We start from the raw sequence: 19000 nt of genomic DNA, 5'->3' as shown, positions 1-19000 counted from the left end.
TCGACATGTGAGGTGTTTATTTCAGGCATTTTGGACTGAACATCTCTGACCTTCAGCTGGAGCATATGCTGTGCTGAGGAGAGTGGCAGCTATATACCGTGTGCCTTTCTACAGGACGATGGCACTAGCCGCAGAGAAAAAGAGAGCTGTCCAGTTGGAACTGTGACCAGACAGGCTCTAGTCATAACCAGTTGACAGGCCAAGCAGCCCCTCCTCCCTCAACCCCCCCCCACTTCCATCTCAAACAGGCACAGCAGCCCTGCGGCCAATGGCCCCAACCACAGTCAGTTACAGTGTCTCCATCACTGTTGGCCAGACCAGCCAGGAACTGACACAGGGTTGGCAGTGAAAAAAAAACTTGAGTGTCAGCTGTATGATGCCTGAAAGGAACATCAGTCTCAGCAATTGGCCAAGCACTGCTCTGTACATTTGTGTGTGTGCACGCACGTGGATACGTGCATGTGTGTCTTGATATTCAAGCAACATTTGAGCAGCCCCTACATCAACGCCTGGTCGTTCTACACAGACAATGTCAGCTCGCCTCAGGGCAGCAGCCTCCACAGTGGTCATATGGACAACCATATCCCTGTGGTAGAATTAATGATAAAAAAACACATGACCACTGAGTGACAGTCAGCGCACCAGATTCCTTTGGACAGACAGGGCTGCAAATAGCACAGAGGAGCAGTTTCTCCCTCAGACCGCAACTGGTGGTCAGGCCCCTGCCAGGCCAAGTCGCGGCCGCCAGATGAGCCCAGATAAAAAGGAGAGTCAGGGGCAGTAACAGGCACCTAAGTGCCCAAGGAGCACTTTGACCTGTTTATCTCCCTCTTGGTTTTACATCAGTGCAGATATATCTGTGATTTTTTAGTCTACACTAACAAGACAAGTGATGTTATTGCTTTATTTAGTGGCTTTTACACTACCCTCTAACTTGTGCGCTCCTTTGACTCTGTCTTCAGTGAATGGTTGTAGAAGAAGAAAGAGTGTTTGACAGTATAACAACATATACAAGCATCACCTAAACGATTGTGTCTCCGCAAAGCTGCTTTGCCCCATAAGGTTATATAGCCATAAAGAACACCCGTCTATTATGTTTCCATGTCCTTTCTAGTGTGTCCAGATATGGACTAATACGCACACCATTCCCCAGGAGGATACTCCGTCCCCAGAGGAGGTGGGTGGGGGGGGGGGGGGGGGGGGGGGGGGGGGGTTGGCGAGGTGGCGGTGTGCTGTTGGCGCTGTTCTGGAGGCAGGGAGGGGAGGCAGGCAGCAGTTGGTGTGCAGAGAGCAGAGGCTCAGGCTGGCTAGTTAAGAGCTTCTCTCTCCTATCCTCCATCTGCCAGGGACCGGGTTTGTGATTTGAGCTCCAGCAGAGCAGAGCAGGGAGGAGATCGAAGGAGGGGTGGAGGGAGGTAGCCGGTGGGGTGGGGGTGGTGGTGAGAGGTAGTGAGGGAGTAAAGGGAGGGGGGAGCGTTGGTTGGAAGAGACAGAAAAGGGAAAGTGGAGGAGTGGGGGAAAAAGTGAGGGCGAAAGACCTGGAGAGAGAAAGTAAGGATGGAAATGAAAAACAGGAGACGTAGGGATTGAGACTCTGAAATCTTATATTCATAGGCTTATTCAGTATCATTATTACTACTGAATCACATTTAATTTGAGGTATCCACTATAAAAACAGTGCTTTTGTCTTTCACCCATGCTTTTATGTATTTTGATATTTCCTTTTCATCCAATAATTATAAAGCCATGTCTACTGCATGTTTGTAAATATTTCCAGGATGTATCACCATCTTCACACCCACCCACCTGGCTCATGTGACTGGGATACAGCTTTACAGTGCTTCTTCACTCCTCCCTCTGTTCCTCCTCCCCCACCCCCCCTTCCCTTCCCACTCCTCTCCTTCATTCTGTCAGTGTTTAGCCTGTGGTTCCCTGCACTGGTGGATCCTGGGAGAGCCTTCCCACCTCCTCCTCCTCCTCCTCATCTCCTCCGTTCCTTTTCTGGCCGTGCTTTGGGAGGGACTGAGAGCTCCCTCCGCGAGACAAAGTGTCACTTGAGTTGACCCAGAAATGATGACTCCAGATGAACCCTGGATGTGTGGTAATCTAACCGCCATGCCCAAGGAGCCAGGCAGTCATGGAGGCAGGCAGGCATGATGCTGGGCTGATGCTGTATCTGTGGTCTCACTGTTGAACCAAGCATGCTGCAGAGCCTGTCTGGGTATCATGCTCAGAGAGAGCTGTGTGCACGGTACTTGTTGTGGTTCACAGTGAAATGGATCTTAGTGCCGTTGCATTATTGATGAGATACATTGTGATGTCAGCCCAGGCGGAAGGAGCAAAGCAAAATGACTGTTAGCAGTATGGCACGGTGTCATTTATGCAAGCAGTACAGAGGTGTAATTAATTATCAACTCTTTGCTCTCACTGGAGCTGAAAGCATTTGCTAAACAAACCCTCTATTTGCTTGTTGTCAATTAAAATCAGCCAATCTATACCTCAATGTGTTGTCCAGTGGTCCGGGTGAGCAGGTTTAGGACATCCTGTCTTCTGGAGGAACTGTTTATGTCATGTTAACAGTAAATATAAAATTCAAATGGAGGCTTTAACCAGTTCTGTTATCCATTGTGATATTATTTAATGGCTTCTTGTCATGTTGTTTAGTCTGCCAGGTAAATAATCCAATAATGCACATGGAATTTACACCAATACAACGGAACATTATATAATAAGGTAATAAACTCTTCAACGTTGAAATTGAAAAAATATAGTCTCATTAGCAGTCTGGCACAATAAAATCATCTTCAAAGCATAAACAATATGAATATTTACTATAAACTTGACATTATTAAATAGTGGTGAATTTTTCATCAGCAGAGGCCAAATGTGTGTAGAATGCAGCCTGACTAAATACTCAATACTGCTTTGAATTTATATGAAGTTTGTCAGCTGGCTTCTCCAGGTAAGACAGATAGAGACACATGCATCACAGTTCATGGGAAACGAAATATGAACCCAAAAAAGATTTTTTTTTTTAAATGTTGCTATTTTCGAAAAGCTTATTTAATATAACAGTGAGAAAAATGAGAAAAAAATGACCACAGGGTTTGCATGCTAAAAAAAAAGAATATTCTTAAATAAGCCCTTTTCTGTAGGCTACTGTTGTGATGACGTTGAAATAAAATAACGTATATAGTCAGAACCAATTTGCCTACCACTGCTTGGTTTATATTCTTGTCGCATAGTAAAATACGTAATATTAAGTAATTCATTTAACACTTTTATTTCGAAACTGATTTCGATTTGGTGTCAATATCAAACGCTTTTCTCAGAAAGGCTTTGTGTTGCTGTGCTCCATATTTTTGTCAGATTGAATGAGATTCAGGCTGTAAAGGAACTCCTTCCTCTTGAATCTCGTACAGTATGAAGTCAAATAGAGGTATATGTGCTTCAGCCCTCCTATAACTTTGCGAAACGCAGTGAACTCGTCTTTTGGGGTTAGAATAAAACTTTAGGGTCTGAATTCATACATTGTGCTATAGTTGTAAAATACATGGCGCTAAAAAGGGCGGGGGGGGGGGGGGGGGGGGGGGGGGCATCTGATTTTATTTAAATGTTCCTAAATATAATAGTAGACTGTTTACCATTTGCCGAACACCGTCTCCAGATGATGTAGTTTATCCTTTAATTTACGACTATACATCACACATTTTGACCTACATGCTGAGTAGTCCATTGGCTCATGGCTTCCCATTTTCTGTGCGTTGACTGTGTGTGTGTGTGTGTGTGTGTGTGTGCGTGTGCTGCGTTGAGCGCTGCCTGCATACGGGAGAGGAATATTTAAATGGCTTGTGTTTTAATTGACGCTCGAACGAGAAGTGTAAGCTCAGAAACGAGGAACAGCCCCCCATCTACCGGCAGCGTCTCCTCCGTCTCCTCCACACACTGCGCCCAGTCCGGCGCTGCTCCGCCTGCACGCTGCACAGGGATCTCACACACGGCACAGCCTCAGGTAAGACCTCTTTCTATATGTCTGCTTGGGGAAATAATAATACAAGGTAGGCTTTTTTTTTAGCAAACGCGTGTGAAGCAATGCGCGAGAGATCTGATGCATGATGAATTCAGTGACATTGGAAAGAGTCTCACGGATAAACAGGGATGTGGCGGATGCAGGTAAACCCATCTAAACGCTCCCTAGCCATATATTTCTTTACGGAATGCTGTAACCCAATAATCCACTCTGAAAGTAATATTTAAATGTATGGGGTAACTGGAGTTTTGGGGGTAGTATCACACACATGCAAGTTGAATGTCAGGCAAAACCTAAAATGACGCTTTACTTCAAATGTAGCCAACGTAAGTCCTTTTAATTAAGTTTGTATTGTTGGCTGAGATATGAGATAGTATTGTCTTTATTTATATAAGAAAAGTCAGTGACCCACTGAGCCAGCCTGTGTTAACACGCCATTTCAAACAGTGGTTAACACTGTTTTTCATTTTCTTTTCTTTTTTAAAGCGTCAAAGGTTTGAAATGGAGGTCAGTACAGTGCATGAATACGCAGCGATTATTATGGGTTAAAAGACTTAATTTGGTTAAATAAGATCAGAGTTTATTGTGAATTAGGGCAAATCATTCTCAGTAACTAAACGAAAAAAATGGCACAGAACCGCCCAGATTAGTTTTCTTCAATTTATTTAAAGCCAGTAATGAAATATGATGATTAACCAGGTTGTTTAAATAATATGATGTATTAAGAAAACACATTAAGAAAAGAGAACTATTATTTTCAAATAAAATAGGCTAAAGGCTGTCACTTTTTTATGTTTTTTTTTTATTTTTTTTATTGCAAAAGCGTGGTTTCTCGAATTGGCTTTGGTTTTATCCCTACACACTTTCTCCAGAATTACACAAAATGTAGCCTAATAATAAAAGAAAAAAAAGACGGCCATTAGTGCCGGTAATATCCAGATTAGAAACGAAAGAAACAAAACGACAAAGCAAAAGCCATGCTCCCCTCAGCCCCTTGGTGTTCACTGACACATTGTTAAACCCTCTTCAGTCAAATGAAATGTCACTGCTGGAGGCAACGGGTCAAAACAATGTTCTATAGACATTAACGGTATATCGATGTCTTAATAAAACAAAATGACGAACATATAGGCCACACACTGTATTTATATTTTACTGTGCGATTAGGTCCAGTTTTTAAAGTCAGAACTCGACTTTCTTTTTATTAGGCCTGCCAGAGAGAAAGACAACAGCAGACAGATTAAATATCACACACAGCTGAGTTGATCGGTCCTCTCAGGGTGTCTTTGTCCAGGTGAAATCAAATCCCTGTGTCCTGTTTGAGATCTCTTTTCACCGCTGTGTGGGTGCTGAGACACTGACAGAGCGCAAATTAACGTTTTAGGCTTTCCAGAACAGCTGCAGGTCCAGCCCGTCCAGGAGGGTCCAAGCCCTGTCTCATAGCTCGGTTATCAAGGGGCCTCCAATTAAAGCCAACACAACTTCATGGTGGGGGTGGGGGTGGGGGTGGGGGGTGGGGAGTTTGCACATGATAATGTAACACGTCTTGAGATGAAGCATCCACACCTGCAAAAAAAAACAACAACCTGAGCCTCCGTAACTATATTAATGGGACCAAAGCCGAGTCCCGGATTCAGCCAGTGTGTCTATTGTTTTATGGCAAAATCTTCAGCCATCGACCTTGCAGAGACCAGAGCTCGTTATCCGGCTTTCAGCTGTAAAGGCCCCTGCACGTTGTGTTAAAATACAGACCTTGAGCTGCTGCTTCATTTTGCTGTGTCTCACCATATTTGGCCTGCATTTTGGACAGTAAAGCCATTCAGTCTTCAAAAAACAGAGTTGTCTCACCCTTTAAACCTGACACAGATCTGTACTGTAGCTACAGTCGCCTCAATAATGGAGATGATGTTATTAGTCAACTTTATGGAATATGGATTTTCTGAAAAAAATGCAATAACTGGTGGTGATTCCACCTTTTTCTTTTTCTCTTTTTTTCTTCCACCTCCGTATCACTGCTTGTTGTAAAGGATAAATTGCATGAAATGTGTTTCCTATCGCGATCCTGTTTCCATTCTCATCAAATCAGCTCTCCTGTAGGTAAACAGTATTCGGGCCTAATTCAAGAGAGGCAGAGAAAAGACAAAGCTCGTGTTAATGAATGCTCGGCAGGTAATACCTGTTTCAAATGAGCGTTTAATGAAGAGTAAATTGAACTTGCACTGAAAAGACTAACCAAGGCCTAAAGAGTTCGGCTCGTCGCTTCATCATATAGGCTGTGTCATACTTATGTGCCAGATAAAGAAAAAGAAATAAAAGCTGGCGTGTGATTGTCTGTTTGAGTAAAGAGGTTAGGATGCTTTTATTTTAAACACAATACGATTCATTTGTGTTTAAATTCCTTGCCTTTCAGATTGTTTAATACAATCTGTCCCCCACCCTCCAGCCTATCACTGATCACTGCCCCGCCCCAAACAATCGTTTATACCACACACACACACACACACACACACACACACACACACACACACACACACACACACACACACACACACATAGTTATGTTATTTTGGGACAACCAAACACCTTATAAAGAAAACTAAAACTGTCATGTTTTAAAAATGTAAAAGCTAAAAAAAAAGCTATTAAATTGTCTTGTCTTGTAGAATCATTAATCCATATTTCCAAATTAATCCAAATGAGTTTATTATACTTTTTAGATGCGTATTGTTTGTTTAAGCCATGTTAAATACAATATTTACATTCAAATTACTCTAAGCCCATTTCAGTTAATGCGACTTCTGCCTACACTCCAGCATCCTTCTCCTGTTAACGGGGAAATAAAAGAAATGAAAATGTCAATACCATAAAGTAGTGGTCCTTCGCGCAGCCAGAATCGGGAGTTTTTGGGGGAAGAGTGACAGCTCTTTGTTGGTGAATAGAAATCAGTGGCGATGGAGAGAGAGAGAGAGAGAGGGTGGGAGAGAGACACGGAATGAGAGGCGAGAGAGAGAGAGAGAGAGGGGGGGGACTCCTCCTACCAAATTATTCAGACTGGGCAGGCTTTGCTCTCTTCACAAATAGGACACGGTTCTCAAATCCAGGCAGTCCCAACCTGACCTCCAAGCACCAAGGAACCCCTGACTGGGAAATCTGGAGAGAGAAATCACCAAAAAGAAACAACAAAAACTTTGTTTCATTATTTTTGGCGAGTGTTCACACTGTACCCCCACCCCCCCCCCCCCTCCCCACCTCCCTCCACACCACCACGTCCACACCGGTTTGTCGCGTCATTTGGACTATATATTTTTCCTGGAGGAGAGACATTTACGGGAAGAAGGAAAAAGCTGGTGCACTACCACCACCTCCTCCTGTCCCACCCATGTTGTAGTTTCTTCGTTCTTCGTTTCTTCCAGTTGCCTTTGCACTCTGGCGAGGAGGTGATCTGAGTCTCTGGGGTTGTGTTGTTGTTTTGTGTGCCTCTCTCAGAGTCTCAGAGCCCATTTGGATGCGCTGAGAGAGCGGGGCGCAGCGCTGCAGTACAGTATATGGAAGTTGTGGGCTGCAAGACAGAGGCAGGCAGTTGCACGTTGCGTCCAGGACCGGGAGCCATGCTTTTCCACGGGATCTCCGGGGATCACATCCAAGGGATCATGGAGGAGATGGAGAGAAGGTCGAAAACGGATTCGCGTCTGGCTAAGGGCATACAGCTCAACGGGAGGGAGTCGGTAAGTCAGCTCGGCCCCTGTTTGAATTCATGTAAAAACTCGTTTTGATCGTCACTGCATAAACGACCACCGTGGCACCGGTAACGTGCCAGGAAATGTGCACTTGAGGATTTATAAGTTACTACATTGTGTCTAATTATTATAGTCTAATTCTTCATCCCAACATAAATCCTCTTTTGGATAGTGAATTTCGTAATTAGGCCTATAGTTAAAATGTCATGTTATTTCAATTGCTGCTCAATGATCTGCACATAATAATTACTACAAAATAAACTGTCTGTAAACTTAGCAGTAAATATAGCCTACTTGAAACACACATCATATGAAACATTGTACAGCAGTAATATTCTGTTGACAAATGTACACATTTTAGATTATATATCAAAACACTGTTGACAAAAACATGCTGAATTAATAGTAATGGTACGCATTTGAGTTTTATTGTTTCAACTGTAAAAAATAATAAATTTTTTAGGCTACTAATATTTTTTGAATGGGCCTTTATTCTATATTTTAAATATAGGCTTCTTACCCAAACTGTTACAGTGAATGTGTTGGTCGCCTTTATTTTAATGTCAACGACGAAAGGAGACATTCAACTTATAAAATGTTAGCTCAGCACTACAAATGCATTCAACTGTCCTCGACATTCAGTTAATTTCCGAAAAAAATTCCTTCTGGGTGGGTCTGTGAACACACCGAGGCTGCATTTGTTTACTAGCGTGTTTAAAGTGCTCTGTAAAAGGCCCTCTATCTCATAGATTAAAAAAAAAAAATTAAAGTTTAATTTAATGTCTAGAAAGCTAATTAAGGCCTGTTGTTTTTGTTTTGGCATGGGATATGTTGCATACGACTTCCCCAGCAGTCTCGAAGGAAACAGTTGCCATGAGCTTTCTTGTCTCTCTCTCTGACGCAGACCATGCCTTCCATGAGCCCGGAGAAGCCTGCTCTGTGTGCCGGCTGTGGCGGCAAGATTTCGGATAGATACTACCTCCTGGCCGTGGACAAACAGTGGCACCTGCGGTGCCTCAAATGCTGTGAATGTAAACTAGCGCTGGAATCGGAGCTAACGTGTTTTGCCAAGGATGGGAGTATTTATTGCAAGGATGATTACTACAGGTAAGAAAAATTAAGGTTGTCCATTTAAATCACGAAACAGCTTAGGGAGACGTCAGTGTCATTGTCACGCAGACGCACACGCGCGGCTGCTGACTTTATAGGACAATTTATTTTCAAATCTTAAATGACCAAACGATTGTTTTTTTTGGACCGGGGGGAGGGGGGGGGGGGGGGGGGGGGGGGGGTGTTTTATTAACCCTGATTCAACAGGCTTCGGCTGTTCATCTGAAATTATGTTGAAGCCTTTTGGTCCAATTAGGCCTCATTCTTGTTTGAATAGCATCATGACAGTCTCCCGGGGGCCCTGCATGCTATTAATTGGGAACACGTTATGATACGAAATGTAACTTTTATTCGTTTGTGGTTTATTTGTAATAGTTTCCATGGCTCTGTAAACTGCTTTAGCTTGTATGAGTCAGTCTACCAGGAACAAAGGAGCACATCGTATTGTACATTTACATCGTGTTTGTAACCTACCGTCGGGACTTTAGTCAGCATGCACAGTGGCCTAACATGCCTGAGTATGGAAAACAACCAATTAAAAATGAAGCTATTGGTCAGATATGTTATCCCATATTTTAACATGCATTTATACAGCCATGATCTGACACACAGGCCTGAATGTTGTTTAAGTGTACTATACAGTAAAATAACCCAAGAAAGAAAAGTGATGCTGTTAAATTCTTGGTCAAAATGTCTTAGCTGTCCTACAATTTTAACAGGTTGCTATAGATCTGCTTTTTGCCTACCTTCAGTCTTTTGTGTTTAATGTCAGCTACACTGCCAAGAGGTCAGTTATAAGTTTTATCACCGAGACTATAGACTGACTTTAAAAAAAGAAAAAAAATTATACTTATAGGCCTATTTAGGAGACAAATATTTTTACACCAAAGAAAATGTTGCTTATCGACCAGCCGTCACTCACTTGTAGGCCAGATGTGACCAGATGTGGCTATATTAGTTCAGAATGTAAACTCAGTCTGTAGGCCTGTAGAGTATTGCCAGGCACTAAAGCTGTGTGAGACACACAAACACACACTTTTGTCACTGAAACGCACGACAAAAAAAGCCATGAAAATGCAGTGTTCATTTTGGCTTCTGTCTTTACATTTGTCACATTTGGTCTCTATGTATGAGGAGTCTTGACAATTCGTCTGTTCCAGAAGGTTCTCCGTGCAGAGGTGCGCGCGCTGCCACCTCGGCATATCGGCCTCAGAGATGGTGATGCGGGCGCGCGACTCCGTGTACCACCTGAGCTGCTTCACGTGCACCACCTGCAACAAGACGCTAACCACGGGCGACCACTTCGGCATGAAGGACAGCCTGGTGTACTGCCGGCTCCACTTCGAGACGCTGGTGCAGGGACCGGACTACCACCAACAGCTCAACTTCGCTGAGCTGGCAGCGAAGGGCGGCGGCCTCTCCCTACCGTACTTCAACGGCACCGGTACGGCTCAGAAGGGAAGGCCGCGCAAGAGGAAGAGCCCGGCCATGGGGATAGATATACCTAGCTACAACACAGGTGAGACAACGCGCTGCTCAGAGCAGGGCCTCGCATCAAGTCAAGAACATGCAAACACGCACATATTAGACAATCTGTTGTAAAGAGACCAGCTACGTTTTTCGTTCGTTTTGGTGCAAACGTCCCTGATGCCTTTAACAGCCTGCCCCGTATGGGGGGCAGGCTGGGCCCAATCGTAGGGACAGTTTACCTAACATTGAAACTAAAACACGCCGGTCTTTTTAACTAACAGCACTCTACATTAAACTGTACCTCTTCTCGATTAGAGCCATCTGGAGCCCTTTGGAAAGACCCCAGGTAGTCCCCGGACCATAGTTTGGGAACTTTATAACTGCATTGTGCTTCAGTGTATTCTTCACTAAAATCTTCTCAAACATTGCGGACCAAAGCATCGTCCTATTCATTGTAATATTTTAAACTATAGCAGCAGAAATAATAACATTTAAGAAAAAAACACCCACAAAAAACACATAAATGAATGAAGTTAAAACGCATTTTTATTTATTTAGTGTTTTTTTGTTTTTAAAGAAAATGATGGGTACATTTGTTAACATTACGCAAAGCCCATCGCTTTTAGGCCAGACGGCTCCTCAATGCCCCAGCTGGAACAGCCATAGGTGTACACGTCCGGGGTGACTCCATCTCTCCTGTAGGCTGTGCTAATGTAGGTGCACGTTGCCAGAGTGGAACGGCGCCCACAGCCGTGGCTAATTGATATGCAGCTTTCTGTCAGTCCACGCGTCTTTAACGCACCGGTTTTGTGCTTTAAACTGAGGCGTGTGTTGCACGGGGGGTGATCAAAATTTGACATCGCCCTCATTCTGCACATCGACTTTATAATTAGGACTAATTTAGGTCAAAACAAATATGTAGGATGAGGCTCAATGTAGTTTGGAACTGTTGCGTAAATACCGTGGGCATGTCTTTGATTTTTGTTGGAAGACAGAAAAACTGGAGTCACAGTCAACGTTAGTCTAGACCTAGTGATGAATGTAGGTTTCATCTAAAATCTCCCGTCGAATCGCTGAATGTTAGAACCCGACCCCCACCCCTCTGCAGCGTCCCCATTTTGTTGTCGCTTTCTGCGAATTAGTGTGCGGTTGAGAAAGTTTGTCATTGTGCGCCAAGTTTCCTCTGTTCCTGGTGAATAGAGAGGAATAAGGGTAATCTGCGCGTTAATTGTTCTCCGTTAATTGAAGGTGACGTTGGAATCCCTGGCCTCCTGTGCGGCGGTCAGCACAGTTCTCAGGGGCCTGCTGCAGGGAGAGGCCATGCCTCTGAACGCAACACTGTACAGTCAGCGCTCCGGATGAAGGGGCTTTGGTTTGTTATTCCCAAACACAATTCCAAGAGATTATGCAAATCCTGAAGTTCTCATGGAGGCTTTAATAGGACAATAACCATTGTAGCACTCTGATTTTTCTTTACTAGCAGGATATGCCTACTACAAAGCATTAAAATAAAATATAATCCAGCCACAACAGGTAAAAAAAATCCCACAAATAGAAAATTCCGCAGAGAAAAACGTGAAAAACAGTGACATGTCCCTGTGAGCTCATTATTGAGCACCACACACACAGTAAAGGTCCCAGTGGGAATATTATATTTTTCATTTGGGATATTTAATTAAAAATAATGAAGTATAATAGATTATTTTCTAACTTTAATGAGGCTTATTGGCTTCTTTAAGCTTTTTGTTTTATTTTGAAAATGTTAAATGTTCTAATTATGTGATGGATTTGTGACCTTATACAACATTCAAATTAGCCTATGAACTAAAATAAAATACAAATCTTTCAAAAAAAGAAAGAAATTTAACTACAGGGAAAGACTGAACTATTAAGTCTTTGGATATTTTCTCTTTCCTCTGTGTTGTTCAGGTTAATAAATCGTTCTGTAGATCAGGAGACTCACATTCATGACAAAACGGATGAGATTTTGTTTGAGGTTTTGTTTCTGCTTATCAAGCACATTCATGTTTGTTTTCACCAGGGAAAGGTGTGGGTCTACTGAGTATTCCGCACCACTCTGTGCAGTTTGGTCTTGTTTGGATATAGAGACCCCTAGTGGGTAATATCTAGTGAAACACAATCCAGTGAAGGCTGGAGCAGCAGAACATAGATGTCAATGATTGTCATATTAATGGTGCGTATCAGTCTCAAAGAAGAAGTCTCATATAACAAAACACAATTCCCACCATAATCTGTACCATAACATAATGCCACACGATTTACATCCCATAGTTTGATCTGTATCTGCCTTATTCAAACTGATTTTATATTTAATTCAACAATTCATCTTTGAGCGAGTGTTTGCACTAAATTTATATGATGATAATGTTGATGTAGGTCATTTGATATTTTATCATCCATTGGTCATCGTTTCCGTAATACATGGACACAAGAGAATCAATACAACCTTTGTGTAATTTAAAGAAAAGTATTATTTGCTGGCTAGATTCCATTTCCATAAGAGACAAGATCTAATAAGACTGCAAGTAAATAGTAGATTCTTTAGAAAAATCCCAATCAACGCACAATTGTTAATCATTAGTTGATTTCATTTTGTTGTATATTTCGGTTGCAACCGTGTAAATGTTCCACAGTCAGTCAGAATTCATTTAACTTGCAAATTTATTTTGCATGGGAATTTCCGCTGTCACAACAGTGTAGAATTATGTAAGCGTTTTATTTGTAAAACAACATAATAGTGAAACAAAGTGTATAGATTTGCCTTTTTATCAGTGATAAATGTTTCCGCAGCACTGTTTAGCCACACATGCATTTAATTTATTGGATCATTTTTTGCATTTCACCGTCTTTAAGTATTTTACACATACAGTACTAAGCTATTGATAAATAAGGGCCATTAGACCTGAAAGTCTTTGCAGACACAAGCAGAAATAATTCACTGTATCGCTGTATGGTTAAAACACATAATGTCGCTTTAAAAATATATAAAACAGATTATAAAAAACAGTCGCAACTTCCAATGTATTACAACACATTTAAGTTTATTATGTTTAATGAGGTTCTTGTCACTTAGTTGCACATTCTAATTGTTTGTTTCAAATAAGCATCAATCTTAAGAGATCCTATTACACAGCAAGTCAATGGAAATGCCAGAACCTTCCACAATCAAATCCATATGTGATCACCTTAATAACATGCTTTATTGTTTCTTTTCTTTCCCTGCAAAACATCCGGCAAATTATTCAATTTAATATTGAGCCTTGAAACTAGTGCAACATTTCATTAGTGACCGTTGCAAATAATTATATTTAAGCATGTTTATGATTTGAATAACGTTATCTTGTTAGTGGAGGAGTTTTTTTCCTTAATTCCAATGCAAAGGACTAGTGTTTAGAAAATAAATGAATTTAGTTTCGCTGTTGTTCCATGTGGACTCTGATCCAGCCCCTGTGCTCTGCTCTCTGCCTTCTCAGGCTGTAACGAGAACGACACCGACCACTTGGACCGGGACCAGCAGGCCTACGCTCCGACTCAGAAGACCAAACGCATGCGGACCTCCTTTAAGCACCACCAGCTGCGGACAATGAAATCCTACTTTGCCATCAACCACAACCCAGATGCCAAGGACTTAAAGCAGCTGGCCCAGAAGACAGGCCTCACTAAGAGAGTTCTACAGGTAAGCAGAAAGCCATTCTTCTTACTGATCTGATCACCCCATATCTTTGTCTGCACCCCATCCTCCTCCATGTCCCTCTCATTTCACATCATTGAAGTCATCTTTTTGATTTGGTTTATTTGGTTGGCCCTTTTAGTCATTAGATGTATTTCCAGGGGGTTTTATCAGAAAATTAAATGGTATTTTTTTGGGAAGGAAAGGAGAAAAAGCTGAATCAAAGCGCAGAAATTTAATGTAAAACTCTAGCTGATATCATTAATAACGAGAGTGCACATGTTCTTTTTATCTGTGGAACAGAAAAGGGTGTAATTCAACTCTCACAGATAAAAAAATAAAAGGATAATAGTTTTGATATGCTATTAAAATTTACACTCTTGCATTCAGTATTCAGGAGCTAACTGGTTCATTGTTATCTGCCCCTTTAGCTCAAAATATTGTATGACAGTTGCCATATAAAGATCTATATACATAAGGCCAGGGCAAGTTGATACAGTAATTGCTGTGATAACTTGACATGTAAACTACTGTACAAATGATTTGATTATTTCTTTCTTTAAAATTAATCTTAAAACAAAAAGTAAAAGCCACACTGGGATTGGTTTGCAGGTTTGGTTCCAAAACGCAAGAGCCAAATTCAGAAGGAACGTTTTGCGACAGGAGAATGGAGGTGTTGATAAGGCTGATGGCACCTCACTCCCTCCACCCTCATCTGACAGTGGGGCCCTGAGCCCCCCCTCCAGCGCGGCCACACTAACAGACCTGACAAACCCCTCTATCACTGTAGTGACCTCCGTCACCTCTAGTTTGGACAGCCATGATTCGGGGAGCCCTTCGCAAACTACCTTGACAAACCTTTTCTAACAAGCTATCCCTAGCAGACTGATTTTTCTTTTTTTTCTTTTTTTTTTTAAATCTGATTTTTATTTTGTTGTTTTTATTTCATTTTGTTTGCTCAATTTACATTTTATTTTTTTAAGTGACACCTTTAAATCTACCAGAGACAGCTCCTTGGAACAGAAAGTGCTGTCCTGTGTACACAAACAAGACCAACAAGAGCAAGAACAGAAGCGACCACATTAAAACACAAGGAAATCATTTTAATGTGTAGCATTTGAAACAACATGACAGCCGTGTCTGTAGTTGACTTACAGTATGCAGAGATTGATTTTGGATGGGACATTTTTGAAGTTGAAGGCATTAGGAAATTGTAATGGATCCCACAAATCATCGGGAAAAAAAACTAAACTTGAAGCTTGTCTGGAAAACTAGAATTTTACTCTTTATTTGTACATTTGTATGGAATTATGATTAAAAAAAAAGCCCTTCTTAATTTATGCTTAATTGGTCAATTAAAAAAAAAAAAATGAATATTTTGCCCTTGGTAACCTGTATATGTATGCACTGTGTTCGCACTATCCAATTTAAATATATTTTTTTTCTGTTCTGGAATAATTTGGGAAGTAAACTTGTAGAATGTTCTGTATATGGGTAACCCCAGAAAACAGGCTTTAATTATTTCCGAATGTTTCAGTCTTTAAGACTGAAGAAGTAAATCGTCTAAACTGCATTTGAAGCACCTAACCATTGCAGCTTATATGGCAGGTAGATGCTGAAACAACATCTGTTTTATGTCTTGATTTACAAATCTACTGTGATAAAGAGAAAGAAGCTAATCCTACAATCTGTACAGTGGTAACTGTTCAACATGTAATGCAGTCACATTGATAGAAATGGTTTGATAATTAGAAATTGGAGAACAGTTTATGCACGCTGTTGCAACCGATTGTTTTCATGACAGAGCACTTTTTCAGATTTGTTGGCCTCATAGATTAAACCGCCGTCAAATGGATAAATCCTAGATAACATATCCATTGATCCACAGCTAAACTCAATTGCACAGTGACAATATACTGCCCAGTGAAAAGTGCATTATTGTTTTTATCATGTTGCTCAGGGTAACGATGTGATTTAAAAAAGGGAAAAGGAGTAGGTGTGAGAAATTAAGTGGTTGCGACGTTTCAGACTAGATTTGTAGAGCTGACATGAACATTCAGATGACCTCCGAAAGGTGGAGTCGTAACAGGCAGCCAGTGGGAAATCATTGTCCATGTGTTCTCCTCTTTGGCCATATTTATACTTTCTTTAATCACACTTGCCACTGAACAGACCAAAAACATGTTTCTTCTGGCTGAAAGATAGAGAAAAAAGAAAGAGCAAATCTTCAACGGCGTCGATACATTTCATTGTGAGCGTCACAATTTGTTCTATTGTAGAACAAAGTGGTACTCTAGATCTACTTAATGAAGTAGATGCCTAACTCAGTTCTACTATGTGCCTTATGCTATAACTTGGGAGAAAGTTTGTGAAATTCAGGATATATGTGTTCTTTGTTAACTGATTCACATCCTTTTGACGCCTCACTAGTTTTGTACTGTTTTGCATCTTATTTCCGAAGATCTTTTTATGGTGTATCCTGTTAAAAAGGGGGCAGCGATGTCATAGAAAGCATTTGTGCACTCTTTCAGATATAGTTGGGTAATCCAAGAACCTTATATATTGATCTTCGTGTTAATAGTTGAGTACAGTAAGTGTTCTATCAAGATTGTCCATGTTTCCCTGTTTCTTGATAAAGATGGTGTATAGAAACTATTTCCCCTTAAATATTTATGGACCAAACGGTTGTTATATATCTTATTAAATTTGTGTGAATAAAATACTTTGCTTTAAATGGGTTTTATTTTTCATTACACTTGCCATTTTTGTGTTCTATCTTGAATACAATTTTTGTTTATCACATCAACAAATGAGAAAGCATTCAGTTATTAATGACCAGTTAAACGTCCTCATTTTTGCTTCCATTTTTAATTTCTATTTCCTATTTTATGATGTTTATGGTTTTTAACGTAATGCCCCATGGATTTGCATCTAAACCCTGCAGTCAAAAATATGCAATTGCTTTTTAATGCATGAACATGGCTTTAAAATTTAAATCAAAGGAATGCTGCAAAGCATATATTGATATACATCTATATACATATATAGTATATATTTATGCATAACATATTGGTAAACCTAAAATGAAGTAAGAGTAAATGCAGACCCCATAAAACCAGGTTGCACTGTAGTTAATATATTCTTACTCTATCGTTTCTTTCAGGGAGAACAAATCTTGGGGCATTACAGCCATACATCCCGACGTTTGAAAATTCCCTAAAGTATTAACAGAAGGGGAAAACTTTGATGGGAATTCCTCACCATTGAAGACAAAGACAATATTAGGATAAGACGATAGCATATTGAGAAAAAATAAACAACCAACATAAAACCTGTTTTAGTTGCAAATGTACACCAGATGATTTGCTAAACAAAAGTTTGTCCTGAAAGTTTGAATCCATCAACAGAGGAGACCACACAGTGTACTCTATATTTACAACATTAATGTGAAAAATGGCGTTGGAATGGTAAATGCACAAAACTGATGATAAAATGTATTGTAACAGTAAAAAACAAACACAAACTCATAGAAAGGCAAAAGGATTTTGATTAAAAGACAGCAGGCATACAACATGACAACAGTGTGAAACAGAGACGGTATGGATGCTATTGGTACGAACACACACACACACACACACACACACACACACACAAACACACACATACGAAACACCACGCACACACACACACACACACACTATACACAACCTTTCTCCCACTGCCTTGCTCCTATGCACAATAAATACATTCCCACAATCTTTGTTCTCACACACGCACACACGCACACGCACGCACGCACACGCACACACACACACACACACACACACACACACACACACATACATACAAATGCACACACGCTTCTGCCCCCATGGACCCCACCCAAGATTCAGCTTGCTAAATAGAAGTTTTCTTTTGTCACAAGTGTCATTTCGTAAACACATGGCCTCCTTGAAACTCGGCAGCAGGATGCCCATCAAATATGATGAGTGTATGAAGAGGACTGCAGAGCTGGAGCTTTGCCATCTGGCTGTACCGAGGGAAGGAAGTGAAAAAACAAAGCAGATAAAGAAGAGATTCTCATTTTGCATGCGCCTCATCGTCTTGTTAACATTTTAGATGTATGAGATGTATATTATTTCCTTTGATTCAATGTATGATTAATTGTCAGCTGCCAAATAAAGCATATGAAAATGATGTCCCTGATGTCCATATAGTACCAGTGGAAAAACGCTCCTATAGATTATCTTACATCTGCCTTTTTTACTATTTATTGTATAAAACCCCTTTCAGTTCTATTTCACTTAAATTAAAAAGAAGTATTTAAAAGTATATTCAAACATTTGCACGTATACATGTTTTTGTAATAAAGTCAAAATAATCAAGCAACATTGGCCAGTTTAAATAATGTTGCAAAAGGTGGACAACTTAAACAAACTGTAATAGTCAAAAACATGATGCTTCAGTTAGTTGTTTGGCAGTCTCATTAGTCAGAATGAATGCTGGGTATGTAATGTAACTAAGGTGTGTTGTGGAAAAAAATTTGAGAAAGAAAGAGGGGGGACTGAGGGAGAAAGAGGGAGAAAGAGAGAGACTGAAGCCACATGGGGACCAGTAAACAGGCTGGTGTTGAATTCCAGCAATGTAGGAAACAGCAAACACTTCAGTCAGTCCAAGAGGAAACCTCAGTCGCTGGGGTGCCTGTGCACTGTGGCAGCAGGGCTGTGTTCCCCGGGTCTTATGGGAGGACGGTGGGCGGGTTGACACCACAGAGCTACAGGAAGCAGGGGCTGGAGCAGAAACACAAACAAAAACAGCCAGCCCTGCTCACTTTAGGAGCTGCAAGATGAACAGTCTGGACAACGTCATGGCCCCGTGTTGACAAGAATTTCAGGGGTTTGCTGCTGGGCTGTTGGAATGCATCTTATCGTAACTTGTGTGTGTGTGTGTGTGTGTGTGCAT

General features: G+C 41.1%; 1 protein-coding gene across 5 annotated transcripts; it reads left to right on the top strand.

Moving 5' to 3' along the window:
• Positions 1-3798: 3798 nt before the first annotated feature.
• On the top strand, positions 3799-18235 carry lhx9 (LIM homeobox 9). 5 transcript variants are annotated; one of them, XM_032526103.1, is made up of 6 exons: positions 3799-4012; positions 7517-7755; positions 8672-8874; positions 10038-10396; positions 13842-14044; positions 14651-16772. In XM_032526103.1, the coding sequence occupies exons 2-6, from the start codon at positions 7576-7578 to the stop codon at positions 14903-14905; spliced, it is 1200 nt and encodes a 399-aa protein (XP_032381994.1). In that variant the 5' UTR covers positions 3799-4012; positions 7517-7575; the 3' UTR covers positions 14906-16772. The 5 variants fall into 5 exon arrangements, with proteins under 5 accessions (XP_032381994.1, XP_032381995.1, XP_032381993.1 ...); XM_032526104.1 differs by lacking the exon at positions 3799-4012 and having other exon boundaries at positions 7118-7755; positions 10041-10396; XM_032526102.1 differs by lacking the exon at positions 3799-4012 and having other exon boundaries at positions 7119-7755.
• The last annotated feature ends 765 nt before the right edge of the window (positions 18236-19000 follow it).

Source organism: Etheostoma spectabile, chromosome 9 (genome assembly GCF_008692095.1).
Source record: "Etheostoma spectabile isolate EspeVRDwgs_2016 chromosome 9, UIUC_Espe_1.0, whole genome shotgun sequence".
Classification (NCBI taxonomy): domain Eukaryota; kingdom Metazoa; phylum Chordata; class Actinopteri; order Perciformes; family Percidae; genus Etheostoma; species Etheostoma spectabile.
The sequence above is the reverse complement of the archived record's forward strand: the minus strand, read 5'-3'. Positions and strand labels throughout refer to the sequence as shown.

Coding starts and splice junctions, on each gene's coding strand:
- lhx9 (XM_032526103.1), top strand. CDS start 7,576: ATGGAAGTTGTGGGCTGCAAGACAGAGGCAGGCAGTTGCACGTTGCGT. Junction 8,875..10,037: donor TGCAAGGATGATTACTACAG/GTAAGAAAAATT, acceptor CGTCTGTTCCAG/AAGGTTCTCCGTGCAGAGGT. Junction 10,397..13,841: donor TATACCTAGCTACAACACAG/GTGAGACAACGC, acceptor CTGCCTTCTCAG/GCTGTAACGAGAACGACACC.